Source organism: Gouania willdenowi, chromosome 6 (genome assembly GCF_900634775.1).
Source record: "Gouania willdenowi chromosome 6, fGouWil2.1, whole genome shotgun sequence".
Lineage (NCBI taxonomy): Eukaryota > Metazoa > Chordata > Actinopteri > Blenniiformes > Gobiesocidae > Gouania > Gouania willdenowi.
The window spans coordinates 4,242,783-4,262,179 of NC_041049.1; the positions used below are offsets into that span (position 1 = coordinate 4,242,783).

The 19,397-nt window shown below is 38.6% G+C and overlaps 1 protein-coding gene across 1 annotated transcript in view; it reads left to right on the forward strand.

Moving 5' to 3' along the window:
- Positions 1–427: 427 nt before the first annotated feature.
- LOC114465285 (membrane-associated guanylate kinase, WW and PDZ domain-containing protein 2-like) overlaps positions 428–19,397 on the forward strand; it is a 61,427-nt gene continuing 42,457 nt past the window's right edge. The window contains exon 1 of the mRNA XM_028450194.1: positions 428–883. Within this exon, the coding sequence (XP_028305995.1) occupies positions 583–883 (301 nt within the window). The 5' untranslated portion in view covers positions 428–582. The remainder of the gene's footprint in view (positions 884–19,397) is intronic.

Here is a 19,397-nt window from a genome sequence, read left to right on the forward strand (position 1 = left end):
CACATAATTCATTTTTTATTAGTTTTTTTTACTTTTAAGCTTAAATGGTTTTTTAAAAAAGAATGTAATTTATGGTTTGGGATTAGTACAGGGCAATATGGCCACATTTTTTTTTTGTTATGATACAAATTTGGAAATTTGCAATAATGATATAATTGATGACATAATTGACGCTAGACAAAATACTTCCAAACTGCACAATTTGGTGCAAAATTGAAAAAAAGGAACAATTTATTTTCAAATTTGCAACAAGTTCTTATCCATCCCAACTTTGGATACATGTATTTGTTGTGGTTGTTGGTAACAATTACATAATTCATGACTGATATTAAAGTGACTTTTTCTTACTTGTTTTTACGCACAGAACTTGTGAGTTCCGAGCCTTGAGGCGGTCCGTGAACGCGTCCTAAGTTGAGCAGCTCTGAGAGTTTAATGCAAAGACAGGCAGATGATCCAGCTGCTGTGCGTGTGTGTGTGTGCGCGTGTGTAAGTGAGAGTCGCTACATTGTTGCGTAAAAGTCCAAAAAGCGGAGCGAACTTGTCCTCCGACATGTGAGCGCGTGAGTCCGCCCGCTGTGCGCCATGTCCAGGAGCCTGAAGAGGAGGAGGAACCACTGGAGCACCAGAGTCCAGGAGCGGGTGGCCGGCAGGGCTGAGGATGGAGGTCTGGGGCTTGAGCTGGAGCTGCGCGGCGGGGCGGAGAACGGACAGTTCCCGGTGGTCGTGGAGCTGCTCAGCGGGGGGGCACAGAGCCAGGATGAGCCGCTGCCGCTCCTGCTGCTGGAGGTCAACGACACTCCCGTGGCCGGACTCACCACCAGGGACGTGCACGCCGTGGTCAAACACAGCAAAGACCCGCTGAGACTCAAGTGTGTCAAACAAGGTGAGACTGAGGCTCTTTACGCGCTTCTTTTGGAGACGCGTGCGCGCTCTCTGGCTCAGTGCGCGTTCATGATCGACCCCAAATGTATAAAACTGCTACTTTTTCCTTGTTGTGTGAAGTTGCTGTGATTGTTGCTGCAGGAGGTTTCAAACCTGCAGAGTCAGGACTCCTACCAGACCTCTGAAGGTGCGCTGTGGTATCAGCACCACCAACTTAGTAGCGCATCCTGGTAGTGGTTGTCTGTCCATGGGTCAGTCTTAACCTTATCAATAGAGGACTAGTTTGATATCAAAAGTATTTAAAGGCTGCAGAATTTGATCAAATAAGTGGTTTGCAACAGTTTTGACCTGAGGGCCGGAGCCCTTCCAGCTGTTACTCAACTCAATATGAATTTGCAATTTTTTTCTTAGAAAAAGAAAAGAAGAAACTTTATCAATGTTAAATACTTCAGATTGCCTATAGAAGGTTTTCACGGAGAGTCTTCAACCCAGAAGTCGCCATTTTGGCGATAAGCAGCAGCAAAACAAACCGTACGCACACAAGCCAATCCCTGAATTTTGAGAGGAAATGGTGAATTATTGCAATGGATGAGTCACAGAAAAGCTCCTCAAAATACGTTATAGATGCAAAGGCAAACAGGGAAGTAATTGGTTCACAGTGAAGGGTACGATATTTTTGAAAAGTTACGTTTTATTGGTGGTGCAGATCCATACGAGTCGACTCTCTCGTCTCGGATCAATGACGACCAGGAGAGTCTTCTGTTTATTATGTATCCTGATAATGTCAACTACCCAAGCCCATACACAGCGGAATACCTTAAGTCTAATTAAAGTTTGGAGGTCTATAACCAGATGTTGTGGATCAAGTCATCAACAACAGATGTGTTGTAAAGGCCAAAGTTAGTAATGCAGTAACGGTAAAAGTTCAGACCTTTAACCTGGAATACAATGAGAAATACAGCCCTACATTTTAACAACTATGTTGCTACTGTAGCAGGTTATTAAATGTGATTATATTAAGTCAATAATGCCACATGCAGTAGCTTCATATGGATTATATTATTATCATCACACTAGAAAATTAGTTAAGATCCGCTGCTATCAACAATTCACTTACCTGACTGTCATTAGCATGTTTGCCTTTTTTCTTGATAGATTTGAACTATTTATTTCAACTTATTTCATACATTTCTTTAGTATTCTGGACGAACACTAACTAGAGATGTAACGATTAATCGTAAGGCAGTTAAAAATCGATTCATACGTATCACGGTTCACATCGATACACTGAAAATTGAATCGCCGTACTTTTTTTAAACAGCAGAGGGGGCTATATATTTATTCTCTTGTCCAGAAACGTAGGCGGCGGGCAGAGTCTGCTACTACTTTCTTTTTGGCTGCCTACTACTCTTAAACATGTTCATAAATGATTCCATACCCCTTTAGCACCGAAAGAATATCTGTAATATTACGTGAATATCTGGAAAAGTCATGTTTTTCTATTAGCTCTGTCTGCTAGCATAGCATCTCTTCTTCACTGCTAGAATAACTGCATGCCAACCGACCACTGGGTTACCAGCGCCCTCTGCTGGTCCAAACAAATATCTGACGTAAATATAGTGCGACTGTATATTTATCCCCTTCTCTCATCCATAAGTGTCGGCAGTGGGCGGCATCTCTTACTACTCTCTTTCTGGCCGCCTTATACTCTTAAATATGATCATAAATGATTCCTTACCCCTTTAGCACCAAAAGAATGTCTATGATATTACATGAATAAATGTAAAAGTCACGTTTTTCTATTAGCTCTGTCTGCTAGCATAGCATCTCTTCTTCACTGCACTTAGCTGCATGCCAACCAACCACTGGGTTACCAGCGCCCTCTGCTGGTCCAAACTAATATCTGACGTAAAAACAGTTCAATTTCTTTTATTTTTTTTAAGTCCAATTGTTAAGGCACAAAATACAAATTGCAGCTGCACTTTTAAAAAGAAAAATAACTATTATGCACTTCTGCATTGTTTACTATAGAACCAGAATTTAAATTAATAGGCTTCTTCTTCATTTGCATTATTCCTTTATTTATTTAATTCAAGATTTATTTTTAGTTAAATTGCATTGTTTTGAATAGTTTATCAAGGGGTTCTTTTGACAATGAAAAATAAAAGGAAAATAATACAGTATTTTTTTCCCCCAAAAAAATAAAGGAATATTTTTCAGTCATCATTTGTCTACAGTCCCATTTTGTAAAATAAATCGTGAGAGAATCATATCATGAACCCAGTTGAGTGAATCGTTACATCCCTAACACTAACACGAGATTTAAAAGTGTCCTTCACAGTCTGACTTTGACCCATGACTCACTAATAGTTTGGCTTCAGATTAATTGAGTTTGAAAAGAAAATCTCCTCAAGTCAAGAAGTGTCCTGGTGACTAAAGTAAAGGTCATTAATGTTTACGACTCAGACAGACATGAAATGAAGACGTTCTTTAAGTTTGAAAGGCTTTTTAATTTCTCATGTGGGAACTTCTTTCCACGCTCTGGAGTCGAGGCGTCTCGTTGCTGCTTTTGATTCTTGTTTCAAGGATCACTGATCCGACGTGTTACTCTATTCATGTATTATTAAAACCCAACAGCGATGAAAGTGCTTCATATTCTGCTGCAGCTCTGACTCAGTTCACTTCAATGGTTGTTTATATTGTCAATTTGTGTTTAAAAAAAAAAAAAAAAGTTGTGTTTCAGTGCCTTTCAGGAGGTCAATTTAACTTAAACAGTGAACTGTTTCACTCTAAAACAACTTATTATTTTTCACAATAAAAGCTCACAGTATAGGCTGTTAAACTGTAACCAACAAATGAGTTTTTCTACCATTGAGCAGCTTGAATTGGTTTGATAAAATGATCATAAAATAGGAGAATACACATTGATGAACAGGAATATTTAAATGTTTCTTTAGTTTCTTAAAGAAATGACATATTTACGTTTGTTTTAGTGGTTAGCAAAGATTTTATTAACAACTGTTAATGTCAACATCAGATCAGTGCACGGGAATCAAGAAAAAGTGAAACTCAAGCGGGCGCAGTGCACGCAAGAGACCCATCGGATCTTTTTCCATAATCCATTTATCAAAAATAAGTATAACCCATGTTATTGTTCAGAAAAAGGAATATTTCAACAGTGTATTCCTTTATATTTGTCCTCTACTCGACTCTCCTTGCCCCCGGATCACTGCTCTCACTGTCACAGATAAAGCTGCAGTCTGCAGGGCTACAGCAGCTGTAGCAGGAATGGAAGTTGCAATACTGCGCGCAAACGACATTATGTGACCGAACCCGAACACCAGTTCTAAATATCTGTCCGAACCCGACTCGTCTCTTGTCGTCGGGTATCCGTCCTCTAGTATCAGCTGTAAACAGTTGATGCTTGGCTGATGGCTGCAGTTACACTAACCACCATGGTGTCACTATGGAGTCTGATTTCTAGATCTTACCCTATGCTTCTATAAAGAAAGAACTTCGCAAAAAAAAACAAAAACAAAGGGTTATGGCTACAATAATTATCACGCATTAATCAGTAGAGCCACTGAAACACTAATCAGTTCCTTTTCAGAGTTTACACATTTCCACATTAGATTACACATTTCCATTTTGACTCATTTCCTGAATCAGATGTCATTACAGTCGTATCACGTCCATTAACGTCAGATTTTGCACTAGAATTGACATTTGCATCGAAGATAAATTTCATTTAAATGTGATATTTTCGCAAAACAGGCATGTTTCTTGCAATTTCCTCTTGATTTTGTGTTAAAAATAATAATAATAATAATAATAATAATAATAATAATAATATTACGTGCATTGAAGATAAATTTAATTTAAATGCGTGATATTTTCCCACGAAACGTTCCTCAGTTCCATTTCAGAGTTTACACATTTCCGCGTCAATTTGCACATTTCTTTTTCTTTTTCTAATCAGATGTCATTACAGTCATATCGCATCGCGTCCTTTTACGTCAGGTTTTGTGTGAAAATTAACATTTGCGTTGAAGACATTTTCCCAAAACAAGCATGTTTCAGGTTACTTAATTTTGTTTAAAAAAAACAATATTTCCAAATAAGTTCCAAATTTCTTTTCCTTTTTTCACAATCATAGAAAAGCAGAAGCCAGATAAAGGTGTTCTGAAACGCTAAATTAAAAAAAAAAAAAAAAAAAAAAAACATTACCTTGGATGACCTGCATTATTGCATTATGTCACTCATTACTGAACTAAATTAACCTTTCACAGACTGAAACGTCCTGGTTTGATGCTAACGTGCGCTAGCTGCTACAGCGGGCCTCGTTGGAGGGACGTTGGGACGGTTGGAGCAGAAGGTTCCAGGTCGTCTTATAGCAATGGTTGCGCTAAGTGTCGAGGAAAAGTCATGACAGGATCTCAGCTCAGATAGAAAGCCTTAAAGATTGATTCGTTCCCAGAGGTTTAATTCCACTTGCTGACTCAGCAAAGATAAGAGGTGAAACAGTCGGTCCTTAGAGATAAATATCCGTCTTTCCTTTGGCTGGCTTACTAAATGGAAAGTGGTGACTTTATCGGAGGTGTTGGAAGCACTTCTCCTTTAGTTTGTGATTAGACTCCACATTTGTCTTCTTCTGAACCTTAAATAGAAACTCTTTCGTCTGATACCTGCTGCCAAACTATCCAACGGAAGCAAATCAACAGAAGAAAAAGAAATAACGTCTGAATTCACCGCTTTGAAGGGTAAATTCACCGTGAACCAGAATAAGCCACAGACTGTAGATCCCAATCTGTCATAGCTTCATTTATTAGTTTATGAAGCTCATTCTGCTCCCAGTGGAGACGCTTTATTAGCTTTACCTTTGTTTTATGAGCACAGTTTTGCCCTCAGGTCTGCTGGTATTGGCTTTAAAAAAAAAAACGAAAGAAAATACTGCAGATTAAGACAAAAAAGTAAAGTGAGGCTGTTTTTAGTCCAGCATCGTTCACGACTCGCTTCAATGGGCAGAGAAAGGCTGATCGTTTTGTGTTTTTAGAGCCATTTTGAGTGTTTTTGTTTTTTTTTACTATAGAACCAGAATTTAAATTAATAGGCTTCTTCTTCATTTGTATTATTTATTTGTTTATTTCATTTAAGATTTATTTTTTGTTAAATTGCATTGTTTTGAATAGTTTATCAAGGGATTCTTTTGATAATGAAAAATAAAAGGAAAATAACACAGTATTTTGTAGTTTCTAGTTTAAGGAATATTTTTCAGTCATTTGCCTCCAGTCCCATTTTGTAAAATAAATCATGAGAGAATCGTATCTTGAAGCCAGTATTGTGAATCGCATCGTATCTGGTAGGGATGTAACGATTAATCGTAAGGCAGTTAAAAATCGATTCATAGGTGTAACGGTACACATCGATGCTCTGAAAATTGAATCGCAGTACTTTTTTTAAACAGCAGAGGGCGCTATATATTTATCCCTTCTCTCGTCCATAAGTGTCGGCAGCAGGCGGCATCTCTTACTACTCTCTTTCTGGCCGCGTTATACTCTTAAATATGATCATAAATGATTCCTTACCCCTTTTGCACCAAAAGAATATCTATGATATTACGTGAATAAATGTAAAAGTTACGTTAATATTAGCTCTGTCTGCTAGCATAGCATCTCTTCTTCACTGCACTTAGCTGCATGCCAACCGACCACTGGGTTACCAGCGCCCTCTGCTGGTCCAAACTAATATCTGACGTAAAAACAGTTCAATTTCTTTTATTTTTTTTAAGTCCAATTGTTAAGGCACAAAATACATTTTCAGTTGCACATTTAAAAAGAAAAATAACTATTATGCAGTTTTGCATTGTTTACTGTAGAACCAGAATTTAAATTAATAGGCTTCTTTTTCATTTGTATTATTTATTTATTTCATTCAAGATGTTTAGTTAGATAGCATTGTTTTGAATAGTTTATCAATGGATTCTTTTGACAATGAAAAATAATAGGAAAATAGTACAGTATTTTCTAGTTTTATCCACAAAAAATAAAGAAATATTTTTCAGTCATTTTTCCACAGTCTTATTTTGTAAAATAAATCGTGAGAGAATCGTATCGTGAACCCAGTATCGTGAATCGAATCGTATCGGGAGTTGAGTGAATCGTTACATCCCTATTAAGTATTTATTTTTGACCAGCTGTCTGCGACCCACCCAGCACTGGTCCTCGACCCACTTTTGAGTCCCGACCCACCAGTTGAGAATCACTGACCTAGTGAATATTTTAGTTTTTCTCTGTGTTCTTTTAAAGGCATTTTGTGTTTTTTTTTTTTTTTTTTAGTTATTTTGGGTTTTTAAAGGCATTTTGTGTGTGATCGTTTTAAACTTCATAATGACATTTTTAAAACTCTCCAAACCAACAGGAAGGAAAACAAATGTAGGTTTTCAGAGTTCCTTGGCGTTGTGGCAACACTCAGGAAGTGGAATCAAAGCTGAAGCCTCCAGCTGTGAGGCAACATCCATCCGTCCTCATTGGGCGTTGGGTGGGTACGCCCTTTAATCTTTAAACAACACTGGTCTGTCACCGTCACAGAGAAACACACAAATGAACAAACACTCACACCTACAGCCACTCCAAGTCACCAGCATGCATGGCTTTAGGGGTCTATTGCTTCGTTTTAACAATGATTCAAATCCTGGATGATATTGGTTATTTTAGAATGATTCAATCATACATCTTAATGGTTCAGTCGGGTGTGGCGTTGGCCTTTTGGAGGTCTTTGGATGTATGGCCAGGGAACTGGTTTGCTGGGTTTCTACGTGCCGTACCGGCCTTGCGGGGTATGGGGTACCTCTCTTCTTCTGTTGTAGCTGGGTGCTGGCCTCGTCGGTGTGTTGGCCCGGGGTGGCCTGTGGCACCAGTCTGGGCGGTGGGCACGCTGGGTCATTATGGCGTCTGCGCGGCGGCTGTTTGCTGGGGGGGGGTTCGGGCGCCCTTGGCTGGGGGCTGCTGCACTACATCACGTGTGTGCCATTGGTGTGTCTCCTTCTCGTGGGGGGTGGCTGTCGGTTGGTTGCGTGACAATGGGGGGCTTCGTCCCGTGGCTCGTGCTGTCTGGCGGGTGGCGGGGCCTGGATTACTGTCCTTGTGCCATCTGTGGCTGTGCGGTCCTGCCAGAAGGGGGCTGGTTTGCGAGCGGGGGGGGGGGGGGGCTCTCAACAGGGACCTTGTCCGGAGGCTCCTGTCCAAAATGACAGCTCTCCATAGTTTTTTTTTTTTTTTTGGCTCTCCATAGTTTGTGCCCCAAGGTCTAAAATCGCTCTAAAAAGTTTTTTGTAATAAAAAGGTGCACATATTTTGTTTATTGGTTATACATTAAACACAATTTTTCATAAATACATTTACACTACAGGTACCCTTTAAATCTAATGCATTACTTCTTTGTATCAATACAATCGATTGATCGATAATGTCATCCGTAAGGAGAACTTTGTATCGTAGGAATATAAATTGATTCATCGATCTAATGGATCGTGTGTGCGTGTGTGCGTGTGTGCGTGTGTGCGCGTGTGTGCGTGTGTGTTTTTAAAGGCATTTTGTGGATTTTTGGAGCTTTGTGTAACTTTATCATTTTGTGTAGTTGTGTGGTTCTAGAGGCATATATATATTTTTGCTGACTCATGACATACAACACTAAAAACGCACAAAATGACTCCACACACAAAACGAGTAAAATACACAAAATTACTCACAAAACACACAAAGCCAGGCCTTCAGCTGCTAACATGCTAACGTGCTAACCGCTACATCGTCATCCTTCTCAGACTGATGAAATGCTTTGCTACATGTCGTCATATTCTGGTTTATGCTAACGTAGCCAGATTGGGTAATTTCCTGCCTCTTGGTTGACTTTGGACTCAAAATTTGGTGGCAGATGCAAAACCTTGGAGTGTTAGCAGCATTTATTATTTTAATCTTGGTATTTTATGCAGAATTTGAAGGTCGGGAGCAGTTTTTCATGCACAGACAACTGATAGGATGACTGATGAGTTAGGACTGTTGAACTGGGCACAAGTCGAGTTGTTGTGTTCAGTTAGAAGCACACACACACTATGTATGTGTGTGTGTGTGTGTTTGTGTTAATGATCGTCCCCACACTCGCGGTCGTTCGTCTCCACGTCCCAAGCCTAGTGAGAGTGTAGAACTGCAGATAAAGTGTGACAGACAAGTTTCTACACTTCAGTGTGTGTGTGTGTGACTCTGTGTGTGTGTGTGTGTGTGTGTGTGTGTCCCTGGGGCTTTAGCAACACTTTCCACATCCTGTCCAATCGTGCTCGACAGAGTTTTACTGGAGAGATCTTGTTGTTACAGTCTGACTGTTGGGGATTCCTCAGGGGACGGGCAATGATAAGCACTACGCACACACACACACACACACACACACACACACACACACACACACACACTGCCACACACACAGACACCTCACAGCCCAACATCACTTCCTGAGCAAGCTCCGACTTTCCTCTTTGCATTAATTTAAGTTTTCAACCTGATGCTATAGTGCGTGTGTGTGTACAAGTGCGTGGGTGTGTGTGTGTGTGTGTGACTTTTATTTCTGATGAAGTCAAGTAAATATCGACGGAAAGTCCAGATATTCCACTGCAGAGATGAGACACTTTTGGTTATTTGAAATAATAATGACCAATCTGATCGTTTATACAGGGACACAATAAAGGGTTTGTGTGTGTTTTTAAAGCCATTTTGTGTATTTTTGGTGTTCTTTTGATATTTTGTGTTTTTGGAGTTATTTGTGTAGTTTAATCATTTCATGTATTTTTGTTGTTGTTTTTTTCTGTTTTTAGAGCTATTTGTATATTTTTGTTGCTTTGTATGGTTTTACCAACACAGTCTCACTCCCAACTCGTCACATATTGACAATCGGTCAGGACCCCTTAGCGTCAGCGTTCAACGTACGGGGTACCCCTTTGGTGTTGATTTACAACGCTGAGGGTCCATAAGATGCTTTTCAACGAGCTGACGTCAGGTCACGTCACTGCTGACTCCTCAATGAAAAACATGGCAGACATTTTGTATTTTTAGTGGCAAATTGCGTTATTTCAAGATAGATTGTGGTTTTAGAATTGTTTTGATGACATTTCTAGTGAAAAATGTACCCTTATCTTTTATAGTATCCATTCGGTTTATGTAAACGATCTGTATTTTTTTTCGTTACAATGGACATTCTTTTGTGGTTGCTATGACAACCTATGGACGCCAAAAAACTGCAAAGCAAAAGTAATGGAATATATATAAAATTGTAAGCTTTTATTTTTTAGTGAGTTGAGATCACAACAGATAAAAACATGTAATTTGATTTAATTATATTCACCCGCGTTATTATTTTTTCCATCTCTAAAATGACCAGCTCACTGGTGTCCCAGGAGGCGTAGTGGACCAGTAAGTATGCTGTCGGACTCTAAAAGGTATGCAGAAATAATGGGTGGGGCTCTTTCTATGTTTTCGTAATGCAGATGTTTGGCTTGTTTATCAAAAACCTGGTAACGAGACGCGTATGCGCACTTGGGTGGGCTCGCCTATACGGTCCAGCGACATTAACATAATAATCCAGTGGGTGGCGGTAATGCAACTTTCAGGATGTCAACTGCCATAAAAATACACAAGAAGAAGAAGAACGCTCCCAATGTTCATTGCGAATAACTAAGTACAGTTTTTTATTGATGAGTCAGCGGTCACGTAACCCGACGTCTGCTCGTTGAAAAGCATCTTACGGAACCTCAGCGTTGAAAATGAACACCAAAGAATAGTGACGCTTAAAGGGTCCTGACTGTTCGTCAATATGTGACGAGTTGGGAGTGAGACTGTGTTGGTTTTAAAGGCATTTTGTGTGTTTTTGGCGTTATGTTGTGTATTTTTGTTTTTCATTTGTGTGCTTTTGTTTTTGTGTTTTTAGCTTTTTGTGTGTTACTTGTGTAAATTGATCATGTTGTGTATTTCTGTTGTTCTATTGGCTGTATTTGGTTTTATTTTGTACATTTTTGTGCTATTTAAATGCCTTTTGTGTGTTTTTGTATTATTTTGTTTGTTTTTACTATTTTGTTATTTATGTAAATGTATAATTAGTTAAAGTAAACAGAACAAAAAATTATCAACATTCACGTCATCATTTAGAATAATGACGTATCAGAGCATTAATACAATAATAATTAATACTATTTGTAGTAGATTTGTGTTTTAAAGCTATTTTGTGTATTTTGGTTGTTCTTTTCTCTATATAAAGGCATTTGTGTGTTTTTGTTTTTTCATTTGTCATTTGATCTGTTTTTGCAGTTATGTTGTGTATTTTTGTTGTTTTGTGTGTTTTTAAAGGCTTTTTCTTTGTTTTTTTATGTGTGTTTTTAGTTATTTTGTGGTTTTTTGTTTTCATTTGTGTAAATCGATCATGTCGTGTATTTTTGTTGTTGTTTTGTCTGTTTTTGGAGTTCAACAACAACGAAAATGTATAATAACGATGGCAACATTTTCGAAAGAACAATAAAAGCACAGAAAATAACAAAAATTACACAGAATGACAGGAAAATACACAAAACGACTACAAAAAAATGCAGAATGACAGCAAAATACACAAAACGACAACAAAAAATAAACAGAATGACAGAAAAATACACAAAACAACAACAAAGAATACACAGAATGACAAAAAAATACACAGAATGAGAGAGAAATACACAAAATGACAACAAAAAATGCAGAATGACAGCAAAATACACTAAAATACAACAAAAAATGCAAAGAATGACGGAAAAATCCACAAAATGACGACAAAAATATACAGAATGACAAAAAAATCCACAAAACAACTACTAAAATACACAAAAATTACAGAAAAATACAGAAGATTCTTTAAAAAATGCACAAAACGACATTAACACAAACCCTTTGTTGTTTCCTGTGTTAATTCTCAGATTGGTCATTATTCTAAATGTTGACATCACATGAATGTTGATAACGTGGCCCTCAGATCAGATACATTTTTGTGGCCCAGTGTAGTAAAAGTTTCCCCCTACTGCTCTCAGAAAACAAACCATGATGTGGTTAAAGCAAGCTAATAAAACCTGTAACTACTGCATCATTTCTTACCACCGCCTGAAGACACACACACACACACACACACACACACACACACACACACACACACACACACACACTGTTATCTGTCCATCCAGTAGTTGTGTGTACTCACTGACCATCATCTATCTCACTCGATGTGATTTTTAGGATTCCATATGAGTTTTTTTTACTTCCTCTGTCGCTGCTATGGCCTGCAGCGAGGTCACCTCCAGCTGCTTAAAGTCAGTTCCCATCACCAGCGCTCTGTTGCTCTCTTCGTCTGTCTCTGTCCTCTACATTCACATGCTCTTTTCATCCCGGCCTCCACTGGGAGCCAAGGCCGACCCGCATTTAAGATGAAGAGAGTTGTGGCTGTGACCACGTTTATGGCCTCACTGCAGAATAAAAATGTACGGCCTTGGAGAGAGAGAAAGGTGAGGTGACTAGAGACGTAAACACAGGAAGAAAGAGAAGGAAACGGTAGAGTGTGGACATCTTTATGCTTTAATGTTCAACAGATAACGGACAACTCTTTAACATTGGCTTCTTTCCATGTCGTTTCAAATGATCGTCAGGACAACCCACATACGTCGGTCTAACAAAATTCCAAGATTTTCACCAATTGTTCTGTGATAATTCACTAGACACACTGTAAATGTTTACTTTGATCGAATGAACACTTTCTGAGATATGGCCCATTTATTGATTTTTATTCTATCTTCAGCTTCTAATATCTCAGGAACTACATCACATAGGAAACAGAAATCTAGTATAGCAGTACAGCTCCACCTACTCTCTCAGAATATTTAAAAATATCTGCTATACATCCTATCTGGTGGACATGCCAGCCCTGGAACATGTTTGCGCCTTCAGTAAACAACATAGCATATGCCTCAGCTCCCTGTAATTAGATCAGCTTAGAGCTATGAACATAGACTGTTCACATCACTAATTATTAGTCACATACAGTTTATACATCGGTTCTATGGCGACAATCTCCTGAAATCTGAAAAAATCTCTAGTATCTAGGTTACTCTTTCTTGGGATATAAAACAATTTCTATTTATGCGACTTCTTCATTTTTATTGTGGACCTCAACTTTGGGTTATTCTGTTACTTCATCAAGATCTGTCATTATATTTATGATAAAAAGGGCCAACATTTAATCCAGTTTAAATTGTTGTCTAGAAATGATGAAAAAGGTGAAAAGATGAATATGTGAAGCTACAGAAACTTGGTAGAAGTGTCCGTCCGTCTCTGGCTGAGAGGCAGTGAACGCTAAACTAAGAAGGCCACGTTGTGTGTGGCGTGTTGAACTCTTCCTCACGCCTCGGTTGAGTCAGACGTTCAGTTTGGTTCTTTGAAGTGGAAAAAGATTTTCCTCCAGCTGTGGAGTGGAAGCTGCTTCTGTCTCCACGTCTTTACCCAGGCGTGTCTTCACATGGGACGACCGCAGCATCAGTAGAGAAAACTCTTAAAAACTGCCCGTATTTAACAGTCCTGGTGAGGAAACCAAGAGAACTGGACAAGCGTATATTATTGATTTCTCTGTGCTGGACTGAATAAGGTTGATGATGTGTCTGCTTTCTGTCTTTAAAGCTGCTTTTCTACCAAAATGAACAAGAACTTTTTAGTTCATGGTAGTTATCTACCCAAAAGGACATTTTACCCCTGGCCCTTAGATGTCTGCATTTTTGCTGCGTTACTACATACATACACACATGGTTGCTTCTGTTATCTGTTTTGAACTGTTCCCTTTTCATACTTATTTACTATTTTGTTTGCATTTCATTGTCTTTCCCTGTTTATTATCCCTCGCCACAAAGTGTGGAAGGAGGATATGGGTTTGAGGTCCGTCCGTCCGAGTTAAAGGGGACAGCTTTTCTCAGAAACTGTTTAAGATAGGGTAACCAAATTTGGTGTCTGGCTTCAGGGTATCAATACCTTGATGGAGTTCGAAAATGAGAAGCACGGAGTTTTTGCCCTTGAGGGATGTTGATGACTGTGTCTTCTTGTTTGGCTTTACTGGCTAATAAACTTCCTGTAATCCTTCCAAACGTGCTAAACATGATTAATAATCTGAAGCATACAGTATGAATGTTAAGTTAATAACAGTAGTTGACTCTTTTAGTTACGCGGATGTCACGTGAGATTACGTTGTGAGAGGTTAGCATACCCGTTAGCCACACTGCTAGACTCTAGGAAGAACCATTAAAACGTGTGACATGGTCCCAAAATATTATTTGTGAAACCTTTAATTAATGCCAGCTGGAGAATCACCCGCACGCTTATTGCGTTAAATCCTGCGTCGCCGTTTGACTGGAGATGCTTCTGTGTCACCAGGTAAACTGATCACCAGTTAAGCTAATGCACCATCAGCTAAAACTGAACCCTTTCAGATTTGAATGCAGTCATACATTATAATGACACATTTACGGAAGCGCATTAGGGCCGATTTTGATGGAAAAAATCATTTTGGGCAAATCAAGAATAAAGTCGAAATGTCGAAAATAAACTCAAATCACAATATCGTGATAAGTTGGGTTTAAGAGATTCTTTTTCTTGTAGATCATAAACAGTTTTGATGAAGACTTGTACTGTATATGGTGAATTGGCCCTAGTTCACTCCCGTAGATGGGACTTTATGAGCAAATCTTTGACTTTTGTCACAATATTTTATTTTGAGTTTATTTTCCAAATTTCAACTTTAATCTCGACATTTCGACTTTATTCTACATTTGCCTAACATTAGTTTGTCAATCAAAATTGGCCCTAATCTGCTTCCGTACACATTAAAAATACATTTCAAATGAAGCTCTGCATTTATCTTCTGTCACAGGATAACACGATCACTAGAAAAACCATGACACGTATCGACATTTGTCCGTTTTGGACACTTTCTAAACACTTTTAACACACTTTTTTTCAGGTAGAAAAATAGCGTGACGTCATCTACAAATGTATCTCCAGGGTGGAAGTTCTGATCTTAAGTCATTGAGTATTGAGCATTTCTCGTGTCTCCCTCTGTTGGTTCTTTCTTTGAATATTGTCTTTCTTCTCTCTGTGTGACCTTTTTGAGTAAAAGAAACCACAGTTTATTACGATTAAAAGAAGGGAGGAGAAAACACTGTATTCCTTTCCTGCTATTAATTAGGTTTTTTTTTTGTATAAAAGCTCAAAGAGTAAAAACTCTCCCGCTGATCATACTAATTAAAGCCATTTCCTTCATTTAAATGATTGTAAGTTCTATTCATTATTAACACTTTTTAAATACTCTGTGAATAAGCTTTGTGCTCCGTGGACGATCCCGTCATTTCACTCAATCTGCCTGTTTTGTCTTTGAAAAGCTCAGCGGTGGATTCGCCTTTTGTTCAACTAATATGCTTTATTCTTTCGTTAAAAACTCTAACCTCTGAGCCCAGAAAGACTTTTTCCATTTGGACTAATTGTGTTGGTTAGTATTTTAAAGCTGTCCTGATAGTAAATGGAAAAAAATACAGACAAAATCAACAAATAGAAGTTAATTTAAGCCGATGTCACATTTATGAACATTAAATATCAACCTGTTTATAATGCACTGAGATGTAAACACTTAAATGACCTGTAGGGCGTGTGATTTTAGATGATCTGAAATGGCAAAATTGTTAATATTTATGAAATTATTATAATATTTTCCTAAACAAAATCTAGGGGAAATTATATCATGCAATTATACACAATTTGTCTTCGTATACGGGTGCACAGGGAGATAATGCTGATATCTGGTACAAAATGTGACGTAATACACAACATGGACTAAACCCATGTTTTTGCTGTATTTTATGTTGTAAAACGGACGGTCTAATGCTAGCTTTAGCTAGCGTAGCAAGCTGCTTGAGGCTAAATCTCGTATGATCTCAGTGTGTGGTTGTTTTGACTCATTTCTGCTGTGTGTAAATATGAAATTAACCACAAGAGATACAGTAGCTCAGTTAACAAAGTTATGTATCTCCGGCGCGATTTTGTGAAGTTTAATTGGCTGTAATGACATCTGGCAATGAAACAAAATGGAAATGCATAAACTGAAGCTGAAATGGGAAATTGGAGGCTGGATCAGAATCAGAAATGTTTTTAATGGCCATGTACAGTTTTAAGGACAGTACAAGGAATTTGTCTTGGTAGTTGGTGCACAAAACAAACAACAAAACAAACAACAAAAAAACAAAGAACAACCCAGCAACAATAATAATAATAATAATGATAAATATAAAGGATGAGGGATAAATAAAGGATAGATAGAGAATAAAGGATAAATAGGATAAATGTATATATATATACATTTCAGTGGGTGACTTGGGGTGTGTTCATGTGGATGGTGGCAGAGGGAAAGAAGCTGTTTTTGTGTCTGGAGGTTCTGGTCCTGATGGATATTCACTACTGTGCAATGTGGACCTGATGTTTACTGCATCATTCAGACTTCAGGGCGTATAGCTGTGTTTCCAATACAGTTTTTTGCAAAATAAAAGCAATATTTCTAAAATTCTGACAAATTATAAGTGTGCTTTGAACTTATTTCCATTTCAGGCTGTTTTGGAGAATCAGTGAAATCTCATCCCGCGAGACTTTGCTGCATGAAGATGGACGCTCCAAACAAGACGTTAGATCGGGCCCAAAAATTCCAGCCCTACCCGACCCGGGCCCGTGGGCATAAAGCCCGACTCAAACCGAGCCCGACCAATGAACTTAAATTGTAGCCCGAAGCAAACCCAATGTAAATTATTATTTTATTGAACGTATTGCAGCCGGTAGATTAGTAGCGCAGTGCCTCTTGCACTGTAGCTCTACCCAAAAGGTATTGTAATGATGTGATTCGAGCCGTTATCACAGTTTTACAGGCTTTAATGGAGGTCGTGGTAACGCCAAAAATAAACAATCAAACACACAGAGAACCGTCTCACATCGTCAGTTACTCACACTACCCCAGCCTCCCAGCCAATCAACACTCAGGACACATATTGGCAGAGAAAGCTGCACGTAACCATGATGCCTTCATAGCCATGGGAAATTTCAACATCAGTTAACCACTGAATACACACAAGTGGGACCAAAGCAGAACATAGAACCCAGTCCGTTACAATAGGCAGACCAGAAACCAGACTGGGCATCCTGAGCAGCAAGTAAGGAATGAGCAAAATCCGCAAATAATATTCAGTGAATGTGAATGCTAAAAAACAAAACGCAACACAACTCCGTCAATATCCTGTCCATCTAGTAGCAGAAATCACTTTAGAAATGATACCACAACAATATAAAAGTGTTTTTGTGTTTATTAAAAAATAATATTAATGTAATAAAGACTAAAAAAGATAAAAAGATAAAAAATAAAATCTTGAAACCCGACCCTAACCCGACTCTAATGCGTGACATCCCGGCCCAGCCCAGCCCGAATTTTGGGTCGGTTCGGGTTCGGCCCTAAAATCTAACCTTTCCTCCAAACCTCCTTATAACACTTTTCATTCCGTTGTTGTTTCACGTCTAATGTGTTTCACTAATAATTTTTTAAGTCTAATACTAAGAAATGTCTGGGTCTCCTCTTCTGTCGACATGTAGCGTGCCATGTTTTCTCAGAGAGAAGTGGTCATGTGACCAGGTACGTCACATCCCGTGGTGTGTAATTGCAGAAAAAGCAATATTTTAGTGTTTTTTCAAAATCCCAGAGTTTCCATTACCATTTCCTATTGCGCTATTTAGATTTAGAGCATTTTCAAGGGTAATGGAAACACAGTTTATGACAACTCCGTTGGGATAAGTGTGAATTGGCAGCTTTTGTTGGAGTGTTCTCACACCAACCACTGTAGCTCGCTAGGTGGGTTCATTTTTCCTGGAAAGTCTGGCTCTTGTGACCAGGTGTGAACACGCAACCGAACCCTGGCAAGGATCAAAGAAACTAACTCTAGACACGGATGCAATGGAGTCTGAATACAAATAGTTACATAGATTGCGCAACATCGTGTTGAGATTAAAGCCACGTTTCCTTCCCTCAGACTCAGCTCAGATCTTTGATCAGCTTCCAGGTTCTTTTTCACCATTAACGTTTGGGACGAGTCGGTGTCTGCGTTAAATTATGAGACCACGACTTTAAATCTGCTCCTCACCACAAGCATCCAGAACCTCTGCGTGCTGCCTTTTACCTCAATTTCCACTTTTGCAGGATGTCTGAACTAATCTGTCGCTCGATTTACCACAAGCCTGGGTCCTCCTGGCAGCTACACACTCAACATGCCCCCCCGTGTTTGGTCACACGCTGACCGCCCGTCGGGAATCTGTTATGACAAGTTAAATGCGTTAGAAAGAGCAATGCCCACGCTCCTCGCTCGCTGACAGCGGCATGGGCAATTAAGTATGAACATGTGTGAGTCGTGGCCTGTTGTCGGTGTACGTTACAGTGCAACGTGCACTAACGTACGTCATGAACTACCATAAGTATTGTTTCTTTTAACTGATAAAAATGTCTGTAATATTTATCCCAAGTAGATTTTTCAGGGCCGAGGATGGACCCGGATTAGAGAAATTAGCATTGGTTTTGAAAACTCCAGGATGGTTTTCTGAACGCAAACAGAATCTATAAGTCTGCTTGACAGAGGCTTCTTCCAACAAGTTGATCAACTGGAGGCGAGAGAATCCAGTTTCACTATAGGAGATAACCACTACAAACTAAGGGGGTAAGAAAAGTCGATTTGGCGATATATCGCGATATTTCACCCCACAATTATCATATCGTTTCAAAAAAATGTCCAAATCGATTTTTTTAATCATGTTAATGAAAAAAACCTATGCATAGCATGTAAACGCCCAGTCACTATAGGTGAGTCACAAAGTTAACGGCACTTACCAGACACTTTTATAGATGTATGTGGTTAGTTTTTCTTTTTTTTTTTTCTTTTTTTTTTTTTTAAAGAATTTAAGAACTAATCAGAATATGTTGTAGAATCAAAAGTTTAAAAAAAAAATGTATTTCATACCATTTTGTACTTGTAAAGGTGAAATTCTAATTTTTAATATTGTGATATATTGTGATGTATATAATATTGTATAGTATCAAGATATATCATATCGTGACATGCAACTCGTGAATTGTATCGTCAGATTCATGACAATGCACACCCCTATTACAAACTAAAGCTTTGTTTGTAGGTCAGATGAAATGGTGAACAGGCAGATTAAACGTTCCTATTTATTGTAGTTTTCGCAACAGCCTTAAAAGGTTTCACAAGCAAGACAAATACAATTCTTTCAGTATTGTTTTAACTTCCCTCTGTTTAATATTCTATTTCTATGCTTTACTAAAAGGGCCCAAGTTAAGCTAAATGGACTTTTCTGAGCTTTAAACATGATAAAGTGTTATTAGGG